The 20,423-nt window shown below is 51.4% G+C and overlaps 1 protein-coding gene across 1 annotated transcript in view; it reads right to left on the bottom strand.

Annotated features, from left to right (window-relative positions):
* ADARB2 (adenosine deaminase RNA specific B2 (inactive)) overlaps window positions 1-20,423 on the bottom strand; it is a 536,653-nt gene that overhangs the window by 166,137 nt on the left and 350,093 nt on the right. Inside the window, exon 3 of the mRNA XM_030819367.1 lies at window positions 15,555-16,444. Within this exon, the coding sequence (XP_030675227.1) occupies window positions 15,555-16,444 (890 nt within the window). The remainder of the gene's footprint in view (window positions 1-15,554; window positions 16,445-20,423) is intronic.

Raw genomic sequence — 20,423 nt, 5'->3', positions numbered from 1 at the left:
ATCAGGAGCCAGGAGGCCTCAGCCATCACCTCAGCTCTCCACACCCATCGGCTACAAGACCCTCAGTAAGACCACAGGTGCCTTGACCCATCCGGTGCACAAGGAGCGCAGCATCAATGCCTCCCGACAGTGCTCACAGGTGATGCCCTCCTCTGGACCCCACGTACGCAGTGCACCGAAGGCACCCCCAGTGGACACCAGGATTGCTGAGAAGGGGGCTGGAACAGGCTCAGGGTAATTGGGAGATGAATGGGAAGGGAGAGGCAGTAAGAGATAGAGGAAGGTAGAGAGATACAGGGACAGAGAGGGAGACGGAGACAGAGACAGACAGAGAGACAGAGACAGGGAGAGATAGGAGCGGAGAGAGATAGAAAGAGACAGAGACACAGAGATAGAGAGAGACAGAGACAAAGAGAGACAGGGACCGAGAGAGACAGAGACAGAGACAGAGCGAAACAGAGACAGCGGGAATGTGAGCTGCAGGGCCCCTGCAGGGCTATCTCGGTCCCGTGGTGCAGTGATTTGCCGAGCATGGGGTGTGCCCTGCATTGCTGGGGGCTGGGGTGGGAGTGGCTGCGAAGTCATTTCTCATGGGCGGAACATGTCCCTGCTGTTTCTGAACTCTCAGGAAACTGTCTCATGTCTCTAAAGAAGCCGTGTTGCCTGCGCTCGTGGAAAGCTGATTCAGGAAGGGGTCTTGGGAGTCTGGGATGCGGGTTTCCCGGGGGAGGGGTTGAGGGGCCTCTGCGGTGCCTCTGAGCCTGCAGGTCTTGCTGCTGCTGCCACTCCTGGGCTGTCAGGTGATGCCCGAACCCTGGAGCCTGTGACTCTTGCCAGCCTGAGCAGTGCTTGCTCCCTGCGGGGTTGGCCCAGACTCCGTCTGGAGTGGGTGGTCTGGGGCCCTTGACCAGGCGGTGCCTCCCTGGGCTGCCTCCATCTGAGGCCCTTCCTGCAGCTCTGCTGTGCCCTGCTCTCCTCCTCCCACCCGCTCTGCTCTGTCTGCTGTTGGTTTCCAAGGGAACCTGAGTTGACACGGGGAGAAGCAGAATTAAGGGCTGTGAAGGCCCCAAGATGGGGTCCAGGTCTCGAATGCTGGCTTTGGGCTCCATCTGGGCGCCCTGAGACTGTGTGAGGATGGCTGGGCTGCTGCTGAGGCCAACGCTGGGAGCTGAGTGCCCACGCACCCCAGGGCTGTCCCCTCAGAGAGCCCAGCACCCATCCACACCAGCTCCGGGGCTCGTGGGAGGCACAGGCAGGCGCGTGAGCGACAGCGGCCCAGGAAGTCACCAGGTGCTGCGAGAATGATGGAAAGAGGCCTGTGTGACAATGGGTGAAGGAGAGAGGACTCAGGGGAGAGGGCTCAGGGGATGTGACAATGGGCGAAGGGGAGAGGGCTCAGGGGATGTGATAATAGGCGAAGGGGAGAGGGCTCAGGGGATGTGACAATGGGTGAAGGGGAGAGGGCTCAGGGGATATGACAATGGGCGAAGGAGAGGTGTCAGGCCTCTGAGCCCAAGCTAAGCCATCATATACCCTGTGACCTGCAGGTACATATCCAGATGGCCAGTTCCTGCCTTAACTGATGACATTCCACCACAAAAGGGAAAACGGCCTGTTCCTGCCTTAACTGATGACATTACCTTGTGAAATTCCTTCTCCTGGCTCATCCTGGCTCAAAACCTCCCCTGCTGAGCACCTTGTGACCCCTCACCCCTGCCCGCCAGAGAACAACCCCCCTTTTTCCTTTACCTACCCTATCTTATAAAATGGCCCCACCCTTATCTCCCTTTGCTGACTCTCTTTTCGGACTCAGCCCGCCTGCACCCAGGTGAAATAAACAGCCTTGTTGTTCACACAGAGCCTGTTTGGTGGTCTCTTCACACGGACGCGCATGAAATTTGGTGCCTTGACTCAGATCTGGGGACCTCCCTTAGGAGATCAATCCCCTGTCCTCCTGCTCTGTGCTCCGTGAGAAAGATCCACCTACGACCTCAGGTCCTCAGACCCACCAGCCCAAGGAACATCTCACCAATTTTAAATCCGGTAAGCAGCCTCTTTTTACTCTCTTCTCCAACCTCCCTCACTATCCCTCAACCTCTTCTTTCAATCTTGGCACCACCCTTCAATCTCTCCCTTCTCTTAATTTCAATTCCTTTCATTTCTGGTAGAGACAAAGGAGACACATTTTATCCGTTGAATCAAAACTCTGGCGCCGGTCATGGACTCAGGAAGGCAGCCTTCCCTTGGTGTTTAATCATTGCGGGGACGCCTCTCTGATTATTCACACACGTTCCATTGGTGTCTGATCTCTGCGGGGACGCCTGCCTTGATCATTCACCCACATTCCCTTGGTGGCAAGTCAATTGCGGGGACACCTGCCTTGGCTGTTCACCCACATTGCAGCCCAGGGCTTCTCCCCACCCCTCTTCTCCGTGTCTCTACCCTTCTCTTTAAACTTGCTTCCTTCACTATGGGCAACCTTCCACCCTCCATTCCTCCTTCTCCCTTAGCCTGTGTTCTCAAGAACTTAAAACCTCTTCAACTCTCGCCTGACCTAAAATCTAAGCGTCTTATTTTCTTCTGCAACACCCCTTGGCCCCAGTACAAACTTGACAATGGCTCTAAATGGCCAGAAAAGGGCATTTTCAATTTCTCCATCCTACAAGATCTAAATAATTCTTGTCGTAAAATAGGCAAACGGTCTGAGGTGCCTGACGTCCAGGCATTCTTTTACACATCCCTAGTCTGTTCCCAATGCAACTCGTCCCAAATCTTCCTTCTTTCCCTCCCCTCAGTCTCAATCCCAAGCGTCGCTGAGTCTTTCCTCTTTCCAATCTTCCTTTTCTACGGACCCATCTGGCCCCTCCCCTCCTCCCCAGGCTGCTCCTCGCCAGGCTGAGCTAGGTCCCAATTCTTCATCAGCCTCAGCTCCTCTACCCAATAATCCTTTTATCACCTCCCCTCCTCACACCCGGTCAGGCTTAGGGTTTCGTTCCGTGACTAGCCCTCCCCCACCTGCCCAGCAATTTCCTCTTAAAAAGGTGGCTGGAGCTAAAGGCATAGTCAAGGTTAATGCTCCTTTTTCTTTATCCCAAATCAGTTAGCGTTTAAGCTCTTTCATCAAATATAAAAACCCAGCCCAGTTCATGGCTTGTTTGGCAGCAACCCTGAGACACTTTACAGCCCTAGACCCTAAAAGGTCAAAAGGCCTTATTCTCAATATACATTTTATTACCCAATCTGCTCCCAACATTAAATAAAACTCCAAAAATTAAATTCCGGCCCTCAAACCCCACAACAGGACTTAATTTTACATCTCGCCTTCAAGGTGTACAATAATAAAGTAGAGGCAGCCAAGTAGCAATGTATTTCTGAGTTGCAATTCCTTGCCTCCACTGTGAGACAAACCCCAGCCATATCTGCAGCACACAAGAACTCGAAATGCCTGAACCGCAGCTGCCAGGGTTTCCTCCAGGCTCGCCTCCCCAAGGAGCTTGCTATGAGTGCCAGAAATCTGGCCACAGGGCCAAGGAATGCCCACAACCCAGGATTCCTCCTAAGCTGAGTCCCCTCTGTGCAGGACCCCAATGAAAATCAGACTGTTCAACTCACCTGGCAGCCACTCCCAGAGCCCCTGGAACTCTGGCCCAAGGCTCTCTGACTCCTTCCCAGATCTTCTCGGCTTAGCGCTTGAAGACTGATGCTGCCCGATTGCCTCAGAAGCCTCCTGGACCATCACGGATGCCGAGCTTCGGGTAACTCACAGTGGAAGGTAAGTCCGTCCCCTTCTTCGTCAGTATGGAGGCTACCCACTCCACATTACCTTCTTTTCAAGGTCCTGTTTCCCTTGCCTCCATAACTGTTGTGGGTATTGACAGCCAGGCTTCTAAACCTCTTTAAAACTCTACAACTCTGGTGCTTAGACAATACTCTTTTAAGCACTCCTTTTAGTTATCCCCACCTGCCCAGTTCCCTTATTAGGCCGAGACACTTTAACTAAATTATCTGCTTCCCTGACTATTCATTGCCGCCTTTTCCCCCAGTTCAAAGCCTCCTTCACATCCTCCCCTTGTATCTCCCCACCTTAATTCACAAGTATAAGACACCTCTACTCCCTCCTTAGTGAGCGGTCATGCACCCCTTACCATCCCATTAAAACCTAATCATGCTTACCCCACTCAATGCCAATATCCCATCCCACAGCACGCTTTAAAAGGATTAAAGTCTGTTATCACTCGCCTGCTACAGCATGGCCTTTTAAAGCCTATAACCTCCCCTTACAATTCCCCCATTTTACCTGTCCTAAAACCAGACAAGGCTTACAGGTTAGTTCAGGATCCGTGCCTTATCAACCAAATTGCTTTGCCTGTTCACCCCATGGTGCCAAACCCATATACTCTCCTATCCTCAATACCTCCCTCCACAACCCGTTATTCTGTTCTGGATCTCAAACATGCTTTCTTTACTATTCCTTTGCACCCTTCATCCCAGCCTCTCTTTGCTTTCGTTTGGACTGACCCTGACACCCATCAGGCTCAGCAAATTACCTGGGCTATACTGCCGCAAGGCTTCACAGACAGCCCCCGTTACTTCAGTCAAGCCCAAATTTCTTCCTCATCTGTTACCTATCTCGGTGTAATTCTCATAAAAACACACGTGCTCTCCCTGCCGATCATGTCCAGCTGATCTCTCAAACCCCAGCACCTTCTACAAAACAACTCCTTTCCTTCCTAGGCATGGTTAGATACTTTCGACTTTAGATGCCTGGTTTTGCCATCCTAACAAAACCATTATATAAACTCACCAAAGGAAACCTAGCTGACCCCATAGATCCTAAGTCCTTTCCCCACTCCTCTTTCTGTTCCTTGAAGACAGCTTTAGAGACTGCCCCCACCCTAGCTCTCCCTGACTGATCCCAACCCTTTTCATTACCCACAGCTGACGTGCAGAGCTGTACAGTCAGAATTCCTACACAAGAGCCAGGACCGCACCCTGTAGCCTTTCTGTCCAAACAACTTGACCTTACTGTTTTATCCTAGCCCTCATGTCTGCGTGCAGCGGCTGCTGCTGCCTTAATACTTTGAGGCCCTTAAAATCACAAACTATGCTCAACTCACTTTCTGTAGTTCTCATAACTTCCAAAATCTATTTTCTTCCTCACACCTGATGCATATACTTTCTGCTCCCCGGCTCCTTCAGCTGTACTCACTCTTTGTTGAGTCTCCCACAATTACCATTGTTCCTGGCCTGGACTTCAATCCGCCCTCCCACATTATTCCTGATACCACACCTGACCCTCATGACTGTATCTCTCTGATCCACCTGACGTTCACCCCATTTCCCCATATTTCCTCCTTCCCTGTTCCTCACCTTGATCATATTTAGTTTATTGATGGCAGTTCCACCAGGCCTAATCGCCACACACCAGGAAAGGCAGGCTATGCTATAGTACAAGCCACCAGCCTGCCTCTTAGAACCTCTCATTTCCTTTCCATCGTAGAAATCTATCCTCAAGGAAATCGCCTCTCAGTGTTCCATCTGCTATTCTACTACTCCTCAGGGATTATTCAGGCCCCCTCCCTTCCCTACACATCAAGCTCGGGGATTTGCCCCTGCCCAGGACTGGCAACTCTTAACTCCCTCTTAGAGTGGACAGATGATCTTTGCTGGCAGAAGACCCTTCAATACTTTCACCCTGATGAAGTTCTATTCTTTCCCATTCTTATGCCACCCTCTACCTCTCCCCAGCTATCTCTACCACACTATCCACCTTAGTCATTCTCTCCTAGCCGTTTCTAATCCCTCCTTAGCGAACATCCACTGGCTTTGCATTTCGCTTTCTTGCAGCGCCTACACAGCTGTCCCCACCTAACATGCAGACTGGGCAACAACTCCTGTCTCCTTACACCTCCGAACTTCCTTTAACAGCCCTCACCTTTACCCTCTTGAAGAACTCATTTACTTTCTAGATGGGTCCAGCAAGCCCTCCGCAGACATCTCACATCAGCAAGCTGCCACCCTCCTCTGCTCTTATTTAAAAAACCTTTCTCGTTATATCACCTCTGCTCCCCCCATATTTGGACCTCTCACAACACAAACTACTATTCCTGTGGCTGCTCCTTTATGTATCTCTCAGCAAAGACCCACTGGAATTCCCCTGGGTAACCATTCATCTTCTCGATGTTCCTTTACTCCTCATCTCCAAAGCCCAACTACACACATCACTGAAACAAGTGGAGCCTTCCAGCTCCATCTTACAGACAAGCCCTCCATCAATACTGGCAAACTTAAAAACCAGTAATTGTTGCTTAGGAAGACACTTACTCTGTATTTCACTCCATCCTTGGCTACCTTCCCTTTGCTCATCAGACTCTCCTCCCACCCCCTCTTCTTGCTTCCTTATACCCAGCCCCGTAAATAACAGTGAAAGGTTGCTTGTAGACACTCGAACAAAACCGTAGCCAGGCCATCATCAATAATTCTACACGACGAATGTTTCTTCTAACAACCCCACAGTATCACCCCTTACCAAAAATCTTCCTTCAGCTTAATCTCTCCCACTCTAGGTTCCCACGCTGCCCCAATCCCGCTCAAAGCAGCCCTGAGAAACATCACCCATTATCTCTCCATATCACCCCCAAAAATTTTCGCTGCCCCAACACTTTACCACTATTTCATTTTATTTTTCTTATTAATATAAGAAGACAGGAATGTCAGGCCTCTGAGCCCAAGCTAAGCCATCATATCCCCTGTGACCTGCACGTACACATCCAGATGGCTGGTTCCTGCCTTAACTGATGATATTCCACCACAAAAGAAGTGATAATGACCAGTTTCTGCCTTAACTGATGACATTACCTTGTGAAATTCCTTCTCCTGGCTCATCCTGGCTCAAAACCTCCCCTGCTGAGCACCTTGTGACCCCCACCCCTGCCCGCCAGAGAACAACCCCCCTTTTTCCTTTACCTACCCAATCTTATAAAATGGCCCCACCCCTATCTCCCTTTGCTGACTCTCTTTTGGGACTCAGCCCGCCTGCACCCAGGTGAAATAAACAGCCTTGTTGCTCACACGAAGCCTGTTTGGTGGTCTCTTCACACGGACGCGCATGAAAAGAGGGGCCTCAGGGGATGTGACAATGGGCGAAGGAGAGGGGGTCCAGGGGAGAGGATTCAGGGGAGCAGGGCCCTCCTGGGCATCCTTGGGGTGGGGAAGGTGGCACCCCATGTGCTCTCCCACATCCCCTCTCCTCTCTCAGATGCACCTCTTTCCTTTCTCTGGTTCATTTAAACGTTGGCTTTTCCCAGTTGCCATCTCCTTTAGCTGACCCTGTCCTTTTTGGTGTAACGATGAGTCCCAAAGGAAGGGGGCTCAGCCATCCTAATGGAGCCGTTGCCTACCCCAGGGAGGCTGTAGGCTCTCTGCTTACAGAGCCACCTTCCCACGGGGAGCAAGCCCCTCTAGCCTCTGAGCTCCATGGAGGTACCCAAGGCAGCACCAGCCCAGGAGGGCAGTGGAGCCCCTGCAGGCAGGTGACCGGATCCTCTCCAGCTTGCACCTCCCTGAGGTGTGTGTGTCCCTCCCCTGGCTGCCCACCTCCTCCCACACCGTCGGGCTCTGAAGTCTTTCAATCAACTCTTCCCTGCCAGTCAGCCCACCGTGGTTTCTCCGTGTTTGGAACTAATAACAAACACTCTTTTGTCATTCTCGCTGTGCTAAATCACAGACCTCTATTTAATTAACAGTGTTCTGTGTCCTCCATCAGCCTAAAGCCCTTGGGGGCTGGGAGGATGGAGCAGGCTGGAGTCTTGAGGATGAGCCCCAGCCCCACAGAAGCTGAGCTCTGCTGTCTGTAACTATCCTCCTTGCTCCACCCCTCAGCGACTAGACTTTGGATGTGGGACTCAGGTCTCTGGAAACTCAATGTCCTCCTCTGTAAAATAGACCTCAAAAATTTTAAATGAGGGTTACTGTGCATGTAAAGCACTTAGAATAATGTGCAACCCAGATTAAGTGCCTGGGAAATATTAGCTGCTAATGGCACTATTGTCATCATCAGTAATCATGGCTATGAAATAGAGACAAGTGGTGAAGCTTGGCTCACAGGCCCTGCTTAACTAATGAACAGTCATATTAACCATATTTGAAAATTTGGAACATGGTACTGGGAACCTATAGGCTTAAATACATTTCAGTTACATATTACAACTTCACCTAACATGTTTTAGTAGGAAGTAGGGTGGCAGAAGCTATTATATAAATGTATATTGTACATTGCATACATTGTATAAACACACACTGTGATTGCATGTACACTGCATAATGTATCTGTACATTGTATATACATTGTGTAAACATATATCACAATTGTATATACATTGTATACATATGTTATAGAAATATATAGCATACACTGTATATATATTGTACACAGGTATAGTGTATAAATGTATATCATACATTGTATTTACATTGTATAAATGCATAAATGTATTGTTAAGCATCTACGAAGCCTCTAGTGCCTCATTAAGGAGGGATTTTCTGAAAGTTTTTTTTCCCATGTGTAATGACAGTGAGTGACCTCTCACCCTTTCTCTGGCTGTCAGCATCTCTTTCACAGACCCAGGACACGAAGAAAGCCAGAAGGTTTGGGGATGGCTGGATCTGCAGGACTGTTTTTCCTTCCCCAAAAGAGCACCTTGCCTTCCTGCGTGGACCACAGGATGGTGCGTGTGGACACAAAACCCAGAAGGTGAGGTGCTGAAAGAAAGCAATCTGCTGGGATCATTCCTGCTTCAAAGCAGGTGATGTGGCCACAGGCGCATGGGAAGAATGGTCCCAGAGACACAGGCAGCCAGCTGGGGTGGAAGGGCGTTCTGGGGACCCACCCCCTGGAGGGCTTCACAGAGAACAGAACCACCTGGGGTGAGCTGGTGGAAAACAACAGAACTTCACACAGGCCCAACAATCCATTACCAGGACCCAGAACCTCAGCTTCAATGAGGCGCTGCTTGTCCCCAGTGACTGAAGCCTCCCAGGGCACTTAGCTGACCTGGGGATGACGGAGGGGAGTTGGGGCTTTCATGCTGGTCTTCCAGGGAAGCCTTAGGGCTGGCCCAAGTCTGGAGGAAAAGCTGCATGTAGGAGTGGCACCATCTTAAAGCCCATTCTTTGGAAGTCATCATGATGAAAAATGGCATACGCTGCTCTTCAATCTCACCTCCCTCCACCCTTCTCAAGCAAAGCACCAACGACACACTCATCACTGCTTCTAAGACATGAGAACTGACTTCAAACAAGTCAATTGTGAAATCCCGATTTTTCTCATAAGTTATGGAATTACTGAAAACCATTAGGTAGGAAGGGCTGATTCCTACCTAACTGGTCTCTCTTCAGTCTTCTCCCTGAGTTACACTGAGACCTTTGCCACGATAGAAATGACGTTCGTTTTAACACTGGATTCCTGGGCCTTATGGTCAGGAGGGTTCTTCTAGGGCCCCCACTCACAGCAATCCCTTTGTAATTTTACACATAAGTGAAATCAACAGTGACTGTCCGCACGGGGGGATAAAAGAGTTCCTGCCAGCAAAAGGGCAGAGGCGTGAAACTGAACTCAGGACCCTGCAGAGACACTTGGCTCCTGGCCTGCTTGTGATTACCCTTCCTCCACTCGATTTATTCACAAAGTGAGTGAGACTGAATGGCCGGTTTCTAGCCAGAGGGGACTGCAATATTTGAGTGAGGGAGACAAGAAAAGACCAGAAAATCATTAGTGTCCCCACCCCAGGACACTGGCATATCCGTGACCTGAGTGCTCTGAGAAAAACGAGGGAGGTTGGTGGGCACAGCGGCAGACAGGTGGCTGCTGGAGTCTCCCTCTTCCCATGGGACCCTCCTCTCCCTGGCACCACACTCTCACCCCCTTTCTCGCTTTTCAGTTGCAAGGAGGGATGCATGGTTTTTTTTAGCAAATAAAATATAAGACATCTGGTTAAATTTGAATTTCAGATAAACAACAATAATTTTTAAATGTAAGCTTGTCACTGTATTTTATCTGGTAACCCCTTGCAAGGAGCCTGCAGACCCCAAGCAAACGTCTCCTCTGAATCTAGAAAACACCTTCACCCAGGATGGGAGTGACATGAGCCATCAGGACTTTTGTTTGCTTTTAATATACTTTGGTGTGGGAATAAGTATCTTAAATAATTGAACCTGTGATTGCATCATAAAAACAATGATGCTAATACAAATAACAGCCAACAGGCCTGGAGCGCTTACTCTAGTGCTGTAGACACACAAGCCCCAGAAAAACCCTGTGCAGAGGAGAAAACTGAGCCACAGACGTGTTAGCAACTTGCTGAATTAAAGATCTCTTGGTAGGTCTCAGAAATGCTCACACAGGACGAGCAGGTTTTTCCTACCTTTGCACAAAGCTTTGCTGACTGTAAGTCTTTCTCTCTAGTGTAGATCTATATACACACATATGTGCATGTGCATCCTGCACAAATAGTGTGTGAGAGAGAGGAAGAAACAGAGAGAAAGAGACAGAGACAGAGAGACAGACAGGGAGAAAGAAATTACCCTGGACTTAGCTCCGTGCATCAAAGAAGTGGCTTCATCTTGACTGGCTGCCTCAACTGATTGAAGCCATTCCCAATAATTGGTCATGATTTTTCTGCAAGGATTCAGCTGCATATTTCTCGGTGTGGGGACAGAGCATGAACCCCTCGGGCTTTCCCCTCACTACGGTGTCTCTGGTGGGAACAGTTGGGGATGCAAAGCCATTATGATGTCGGATAGGAGAGAAACCTGCTGTGCCCTCAGCCCTTGAGGATTGCTTGGTGAGAATGTGGAGCCAGGTCCATCTCAGGAGGTAAAGGCCCAAACTCTAGGCTTCTTCTCCCAGGGACTTCACAGACACTTTTTATGTCTTTAATACCTGCATTCCCAGACCCAAACCCACCTTTCCCAGTTCAAACACCTGGTTCTAGTGCCTTTTCCGCTGCCCGGGGATGCCCGAGGTGCCACCCCTCCCTCTCTGGGTTCCCAGTCTCTCTGAGTCTTTATGAAAATATAAAGAACTTCTCGCTGGCAGTGAATAATTCTCAGAAGGCTGGGTGGCAATGGAAAGTTTTTTTTTTTTTTTTTCAGCAAAACAAAGATTCTTTTAACATTTATAGAAAGTCATTCAAGGAACTGTTTCTCTTTCTGAAGGCACTAGTTTGGAGTATGGACTGAGTGTGGGAGAGTGCAGGGTGAGGGTGTGTGGACAACAGGGTGTCTGTGCCTGACATGAAAATTTAAAAAACAAAGAAATAAAGGGGGTACTTGAAGGTGAAAGATAAACTCATAAACAAGTCAATAAACTTCCTTTTCGGAGTTACTGAGCACACAGGTGACTTTTACTGATTTATTTTTACTGGCATTATAGTGTACTTTATTCTCCTTTCTAGATAGTTTTCATGGGAAGAAAATGCTGAAAAGCATTCCTTTATGGTTGCGTTTTTGCTTAGGAATTTTTTTCATGCTAGGGGTGGGGAGCAAACTGAAGAGAGATGTAGGTTTTGTGATTTTATCATTTTTTATGATGATGCCTCCAGGTAGCACATATTTATATCCTGACACAGTCTTGTTCTTACTTCTGAGTACCCAGTTAACCTAGAGGAGTCTTGAGTGGACTGCAGATGAGGAGAGCATGAGGGATTTGCAGTGGGCCAGGCAGGTGCACCTGAGCAGGCACTTCCCCTATCAGCTGATACTCATGGAGAGGAGACTGGCCTGCAAACCCTCTGCCAGTACTGTAAACCCTACATGTTTAGGTCTGGTGTGAGTTCTATGGAATCTGATAAATGCCTGCTTTTGTCACTCTGGCTGACTCGGATCCCCTGAAGCTGACGGGTTAGATGAGTCTGATCCTGAGAAACACCCCGGGTGCAGGAAATAGTGAAAATCAGATACGAAGAAGCCACACCTGTGATTTTAATCTTTATGAAAATATCATGCTTCTGAACTTCCTCTTTCAAAATCCGGATGACACACAAGTCTATCGTACGTCATCGTTACCACTGGAGGGTGACTTCACGTGTTTATAAGGAAGCTGATATTGTGAATCCCAACCACCACCACAACGCTCACCCTTACAGACACACGACGCAGGTCTCCGAGGGCCTTTGGGAGGCCCTGCTTCCTGCAAGCTGTCCCGGCAGGACAGAGACTCTTCCCGCTGCGGCCCTGCCATTCCAGGCTGAGGCTGTGAGCAGCACCATGACAGGCTCTGGCCACCTGGCTCTCAACAGTGTGGGTCTCTGACCACCCGACGAGCTGGAAGTGCAGACTGCTGACCTTCCTCCAGAACCCACTGGGTTCTTGCAGTAGGCTCCTCAGCGGTGTCTAAACACGCCACTCACATGATTCATATGCACCATCACGTTGGAAACTTTTTTCATTGACTGTTACTTAATGAGGAGACTTCCCTCCAGGGTGGTTCTGAAGCTTCCTTCGTAGGAGCAAGCCTTTGGGAGAGCACTGAGCAGACGTGCAGCATCTTTGCTGGCTTCTACCGAAACACCGTGTGGATCCAGACGTGGTTTTGTCGTCCTGCACGTGGAAGCCAGCCCTGCATGGGGCAAGCCTGGGACTGTGGGCAGAGAACTTCAGGCAATGGGGCTGGCACCCAAGTGCAGAGACTGCATCGTTCCAGCAGGAGGCGCTGCTTCCAGGCTCCCTGGAGGGACTCCGGAAGGGCGGCCTTTCCCCCCAGCCCCAGAGTTGGGCCTGCCCTTTTCTGAGCGTGGGACACAGCCCAGGAAAACGCATGGCTTGCCCTCCAGACACAGGTGCTAACAGGGCCGTCAGACAAGGGCCAGGGACTCAGGCCTTTAGGAACTTCAGCTCCAGAGCCACCATGCGGTGGGACCAGGGGTCTGCGTGAACAGGAAGCAAGCTGTGTAGATGGGGGTCCACGAAGTAGAGACGGGGTTTTGGGGAAAGGTTGGGGCAGGGCAAGGAGGAAAAGCCACATTTACAGCAATTTCTGAAATCTTTTCATTTTTTTCTCCCTGAGTCGCATCCATAACAGGATTTGAATTTAATGAACTGCTGGAGGTTCCTGGCCCTGAGTCCCAGTGTCCTCCCAGCCCCTGCCCAGCTGTGGGTGTGCGTGGGGAGGGGTACAAGGGAGGGTAATGGGCCCCTGGGACGCCGGGTGCCGAGCAGTGATAAATGGCACGAAACCCTCGCGCTGCTCTGTGCCCTTCATCATCCAGTCGGGGTGGTTAGGGACTGTCAGGGAAAAATAATTTAGTGGCCATGGCTCTAACTGATGTGCTGCATTCTGGGGTCAAATGACTATTACAAAGTAGTAGTGCTGCCTGGTTTCTCCATCGTGAGAGCTCTGGGCTGACAACATGAAAGAAAAAGGCATTGCAGCCAGAATTCACTGACATTCTCCACATTTCACATGAGTGGGATGCAGGAGAGGGCCTGGGGAGGGTGGAGGGATGTTTCCTGCTTAACAGATTCAACAGACGAGTGGCAGGCTCAGCTGGGTGAGCAAGGTATCCCAGCGACGGGGGACACGCCCCAGACCATGGGTGCTGGGGCTTCTCAGAGGAGGTGGCAGGAGACTCAAGCCTGCCAAGGTTGCACCCAAGGTCGTAGGCAGCCTTAGGAGGGCTCTCTCCCAGCCCTCCCACCCCCCCTTCCCCCCACCTCAGGCTACAGGGGTGAAGTGGCTTCCAGGATGGTCATTGGCAAGTTTAAGCTACAGAGAGTGTAGAAACAGGGTGAAAAAGGAAGAGAGAGGGGAGTAAATAAGAAGGAGGTGTAAGAAAAGACCAAGCCAGGCCCCAGCGCCCTTGTGAGGAGGTGCCCAGGGACTCCTGTGGGAGCCGTCCTTGCTGTCTGCCACCTTGTTTTTACTTACATTGTGTTTTTATTTGAGGGTGAGTTTGGACTGCAAGACTGATGGAGATTGTGGTCTAAATCCCTCTAACCCACTCCTTAAAATGACCACCAGATGTTCCACAAGTACTTGAAAATGATTGAATGGCTTCCTGAGAGGCAGAAGGCAGGGGTGTGCCCTACCCCACACCGGCCAAGAGTTCAACAAGCATTGGTTGACAAGTGAATAGTGAGCACTTGAACCCAGTCACAATTCAAGATGAGGGCTCTGCCACGACGCATGTGGTCTGTGTCACCCTGCAGTCTCCCCGAGCAGTGTCTGAGGTTCGAGTGGGGCCCTACGTTCGTGAAGAGATTTATCATCTCCCCAGGCAAAATAACGGATTCTGTCCTAGGTGTTGTGATGGAAGGATGGTAGCGATCACAGCCATAACTTACAATTACTGCATACTTACGACGAGTCCTTCCCTGGGCTAAGTGCTTTTTAACTATGTGAAATGTTTCTTTCCTTGATTGATGCCAAAATGAATAAAGATAATTTTCTGTATCTGCTACATTAGTGATGCCCACAAATAATTCTGAACATGATAAGAGAAAAGATAATTTGCATAAATCAGCCATTGCAAGACTTGGCAGGATAAGATTGTTTTAAAATGGTATCAGAATAGTTTCTCACAGATACCAGGCAGGAGAGGGTATTTCTCACAGATACCAGACTCAGGCAGGGTCTGGAGGCAGGCACATAAGGCCGGTTCACAGTGACTTCCTAGAGCTGAATCAAGTGGAAATACTTCAGCGATGACAGGAAATGTCCTCTCTATTTACACAGGGCCTACGCCGAGTAACCAATGGAAACCTCTAGAGGGTATTTAAACCCCAGAAACTTCAGTAACGGGCTCTTGGGCCCCTGTGCTCAGGCGCTCCCACCCGGTGGAGTGTGCTTTCATTTTCCACAAATCTCTGCTTTTCTTGCTTCGTTCTTTCCTTGCCTTGTGGGTTTTGTCCAATTCTTTGCTCAAGGCGCCAAGAACCTGGGCACCTTCAACCGGTAACGCCCAGACAGTTGAGAACATGACTGGAGTGAGTGAAGGTAATCGCAGGTTAGAAGGCGGACCCACAGCTGCGCAGGAAGGAACCAGAGGGGTCCTGCCGCAGAGGGAGGCCCAGTTCCCCACTCTCGCTCCGGCCTCCTCCGCCTCCCAGCGCGATTCTCCCTTGGACCAGGGACCCCGTCTGGATCCTGCCGGGCTGGCGGCCTCCGCGGCTGCACCCAGGCACAGGGCGCCTCCCTGGTGGAGGACTTGACCCCAATTTTACCCGGCACGACCATCCGACCCCACGCGTGGAGACCCAGTCACGGACGAAGCCTGGCACGGGGGAACCGTCCCTCCCCCTGCAGACAGAGGCGCCCTGGCCGCTCCCCACCCGGCCTCGCCGTCTCCTCCCGGGCAGCCGCATCGTCACCCTCAAAACCGCCTGCAGCACCTGTTCTCCCATCACCCCACCAGGCCGGGAGACATTCTTTCCCCTCCCGCTCCAGGCGGCCGCTCCTTCTCCGAGAAGCCTGGACGCCACTCCCAACAGGGAACGGTCGGGGGCTCCCCCGCGCCCCCGGCGCCGCCGGTTCCCCCTGCACCCGCCGCTCCGCTCACCTGCGGCATTGGCGTCCTCCTGGCCCTGCCGGGCGCGTGGCCGGGCATCTGGATGTCGAAGAGCTCCTGCAGTGCGGCCTGCGCGGCCTGACCCCGGGCCAGCTTCTTGCTGCGCCCGGAGCCCTCGAACGTCCTGCCGTCCACGCTCACGGCCATCACGAAGCTCCGCGCGCGCCGCTCGGCCGGTTCTGCCAGACACACGTAGCGCAGCCCAGCGCGCAGGCGGTTCAGCAGCACCACGGGGTTGCGCTCGCCCGGGGCCGCGGGGGTGGCGGGGGTCGGGCCCACCAGGTCCAGCGCGCGGCACAGCAGCCGCCGTCGCCCGTAGGCCGCGGACAGAAGCGCGGCGTCCCCGGGGCGGCCTCCCGTGAGACCGGGACGCGGCGCCGGGGGCTCGAACTCCTGGAAGAGCGTGTCGGGGAAATCGGCCTGGTCGGAGGTGAAGTCCGTGCCGGGGCCCGGGCCCCCGCCCATGGCCAGGTGCGCCTGGCAGGCGTTGGGGAACTGCACGAAGGACCTGAGTGCCAGCTCGGCCGCGCGCATCTTGGCCTTCTTCTTGGTGGGGCCCGTGCCCTCGAACGTGAGTCCGTTCACCTCCACCGCTACCGCGAAGACCGGGGCATGCACCGGGCCCGTCTGCGACACGGTCCGGTACTGCAGGCCCGGCCTCAGCTCGTGCAGCTGCACCAGCGCGTTCTTGGGTGCCACCGACCACGACAGCTTCTTCCAGACCAGCTGCAGTTTGCACAAGTGGCCCCCATTCCCCTCCTCCAGCGGCCGCTTCCTCTTCGCGCCGGGCGCACCGCCCCGGGCCCGGTCCCCGGAGGGCGGTGGCCGCGCGGCCAGGTTGCCCACGTTGCGGTTCTCCTTCACCTCCGCGCTGCTGGTACCTGGAGGGGAGAACAGACCAGTCAGGACCCTGGGCGGGCGCCGGCAGGTCGATGGGCACAGCGGGCACTCCCCGAGGGTCCCCGTCCCAGCGCGCTCGCCGCCCGCGCCCCCCAGGCCAGGCCTGAGAAATGACTGTGGCCGCCGGAGGGAGGGAGGGAGCCCCTGGGAGCCTATGGCCCATGAGGGGAAGCAGCCTCCCTGGCCCCTTGCTGAGGGCCTGTGGCTGAGAGCTGTCCTCTTCTGGGCTGGCTCCTGCTTTAAGTGCGGCTGTGTCTCACAAACAGACGAGCACCCCTGACTCTGTACAAGTTTTGGGCAATGTCAAAGGTCAGAGAGGCCTTTCCCGGGGTGGTGTGGTCTAGTGTCCCCCTTCCCACCTGCTACAGGGACCTCCAGGCCCGGTGCCCAATGCCCCCCCAGTACTGAGGGGCAGGGGGTCCAGCCCCCAAACTCTACTTCCTCATTCACAGCCAGAGGCGAGACAGGTGGTGTCTCCTGAGACCTCCCTGGAGGAAACCCTAGGAGCTGGCCCAGGTGAGGCACTGCAGCCGTGGGGTGAGTCCCTGGCCTTTCCCCTGGAGGAGGGGCACACTTGGTCAGTAAATACGGTTGGTCCTCTGTATTCCTGAGTTCCCCATCTATGGATTCAACTAACTGTGGAGAGAAAATATTTGGGAAAAAATGGATGAATCACTACGGAACGTGTACAGACATTTTTCTTGTTATTAGTCCCTAAACAATACAGTATAACAATGATTTGCATAGCATTTACATTGTATTAGGCAGTATGCGTCATCCAGAGATGATTTAAAGTGCAGGCACACCTCCTCGTTCGGCTTCCCAGGTATCGTGTTATTCACTAATCCAAGGTTTGTGGCAACCCTGAGTTGAGCAACCCTATCAGCCCATTGATCCCACACCATGTGCTCACCTTATGCCTCTGTGTCACGTTTTGGTAATTTGTTTTTTTTTTGAGATGGAATCTCACTCTGTTGCCCAGGCTGGAGTGCAATGGTGCGATCTTGGCCCACTGCAACCTCCACCTCCCAGATTCAAGCAATTCTTCTGCCTCAGCCTCCCGAGTAGCTGGGATTACAGGCACCCACCACCACGCCTGGCTAATTTTTGTATTTTTGTAGAGATGGGATTTCTCCATGTTGGCTAGGCTGGTCTCGAACTCCCGACCTCAGGTGATCTGCCTGCCTCCGTCTCCCAAAGTGCTGCGATTACGGATGAGAGCCACCGCGCCTGGCCACATTTTGGTAATTCTCAAAATATTTAAACTTTCCCATTATTTTATCTGTTATGGTGCCCTCTGATGTGTGATCTTTGATGTTACTATGGTGATTGTCTTGGGGTGTCGTGGATCGCACCCATTTAAGACGGCAAACTTAGTAAGTGTTGTGTGTGTTCCCACTGCTCCATGGACTGGCCATTCCCTCATCTCTCTCCCTCTGCTCAGGCCTCCCTGAGAAGCCCCAATATTGAAATTAGGCCACTTAATAACCCTGCAGTGGCCCCTAAGTGTTTAGTGAAAGGAAGAGTCACTCCTCTCTCACTTTAAATCAAATGTAGGGAGAAGGCATGATGATGGCTAAGATGGGTCGAAAGCTGGTCCCTGCAGGAACGCAGGCCACTTGCTTGGTTTCTGCCCCTGGGAGCCTTACCACCTTCATCAGACAGGCACGCACTTTAAAAAGACCTGTAATGTCCCAGTGTTTTCAGGGTAGGTACCATGGGTCGGTCGTCAGGAGCACAAGCACAGCTCCTTTGGAAAGCATTTTGGGAGCACTGGGCAAGAGTAAAGAAACACACACCTTACTCAGCAATTCTGCCACTGGAGATGCATCCTAGAGAAACCTTCATACACAGAGGCAGAACTGAACAGAGGTGTGCACTGCAGCATGCTTTCACAAAACCGAAAACTTTGAAAATGCCCAAGTTTCTGTGGTTAGAGGAACGACGAGTCATCAGTGAAATAATCACACTACAGAATACTATATAGCAGTTGCATCTAATGGACTATGTCTGTATGCTTCAATGTAGATGAATCTCAAGAAAGAGGAGGCCAGATAATAAAATTGACTTGCAAAGTAACCCACAGGATAGGATATTATAAGAATACCAGCGTTCTATATTCTTCATGCAGCCATGCATCTGTGACAAGGCTGCTGATGCGTGGGTAATGAAGATCCAGTCCAATCTCCCCTGGGGAGTGCAGGAGGGAAGTGCAATGAGGGCTGGGGGGTGACTTCACGTGTGACTTCAGTGCTTTATTTCTTTTGCAGAAAATGCTCTGAAGTCAATTTAGCAAAATCATCATTTGCCAGCTGAGGTGATGGATGCATTTGATAATGATTTAATTTTTCTGGACTGACCATCCTGGACCACTGTTTTCTGGCAAAGCTGTTCCATTAGGGAATCTCAGCCACGGATGGCCCCATGACCTGCTGGGTCCATACTGCCCTCACTGGTGAATGTGCTTCTGGAAGGCACCATGCGGGTTTACTACAAAATACTCTGAGAATTACGGTAGTGAGCTGCGCCCTTGCCCCTCCCTGAGGCTTGGCTCATGCAGAACCCGGACTTTGCTGCTTCCCATTGCCCCAGTCAGCTCTGGTGAGGGTATTAATGTCCGATTTTCTCAGTGAGGAAGTTCCTTTACTGAGGTTGCAGAGTTTATTAGTTGGTCGCGGTGCAGTTCAGTCCTAGGCATGGGATCACCCTCGTCTGTGTTGTTGCTGTAAAGGTGATTTTATGGAAACTGATTACTTCCATCATTGTCTTGGCCTATGCACAGTAACACCCTTTTCTGGGCTCTCTGGAAGAGGAAGATGAAGCTGAGCCCACAGGCTGCCCCACGTGTGACCGGATGGTGAGCTGTCCTGGGCAAGAACACACAGGCTTTCCCCTCACTCATCGGCTTTGTCCGTGGGGACAGGCTCTTCTGCCAGGTGTGGATGAGTTTTTTCTCATTAAGCAAGGGGAAACTGGAGGCAATTTTTACAGCTAACCCACAGCTTAGAAATAGAGGTTGAGTGCAGCTGGATGTTGACACTTGGACCTGCTGGCCATGTGGCCCGAAAGCCAAGCAGGAATGAGGCCTGGTTGGCCCAGCCCCACGCTCCCCTCCCCTCAGCTTATGACATCGTTGTTGGAGAATAATAAAAACATACATTTCATAGGCACAAAAGATGCCTTTGAAAATCAGGCACCTTTGTGAGGTATCCTGACATTGGGGAATGTTCTTTTCAGGTTGCGCGCTGCCTGCCCGTTCAGCTTGGGGTGAAACCATCCGTCTCTTGGCCTCAACTATCACCACCACCTGGGTTCTCCTGCAGAAGGCTCCGGGCTCTGCTTTGAAAGTGCTCTCTGTTTGCTAAAATCTCTATTTCTCATTTGAATTTTTTGAATTGTGAGGTGGCTTTGTTGTTTTCTCTGGCAATTATGTCTAAAAAGTACTAGGTTTGGGGAGGTAATTTTGTTCAAAATGTGGATCTGAGAGCTTGATCAGTTATAGGTGCACAACATTCATTTACAGTTGATGGCAGCAGAAACAGTTACCTTCTGAGGAGAAAGTGCTGAGTGCAAATGCTTTTGTTAATCATTATGTACTTTGGGTATACATATAGCACTGCTCTACTGTTTAGTGTGTTTCAGGCCAAGGGTTAGCAGATGAGCTTAACCATGTGATTTTCCAAATTGAACTTAAAGATGGAGCAAAAAACCCAACAAGATCAAACCCCCAACCCCATACCACATTGCATAGAGATTTGCTTGGTACTCTGTAATTTCTTATTGATTTCTTGCAAGGTGGGGATGGACGAGACTGTCAGTGTGATTACAGTGGCTGGCGTTATTGCATGACCTTTGCTGGATCTCAGATCAGAACTCACGGAGCAACGCTTTGCCGCTAGCTGCACTGAATGCCTCTTCCTGACTCAATGTCCTATGACTCTCAGAATTAAAGTTTTCCAT

The sequence above is a fragment of the Nomascus leucogenys genome, chromosome 9 (assembly GCF_006542625.1).
Source record: "Nomascus leucogenys isolate Asia chromosome 9, Asia_NLE_v1, whole genome shotgun sequence".
Lineage (NCBI taxonomy): Eukaryota > Metazoa > Chordata > Mammalia > Primates > Hylobatidae > Nomascus > Nomascus leucogenys.
Note: the sequence above shows the minus strand (reverse complement) of the source record. Positions and strands in the feature narration are given on the sequence as shown.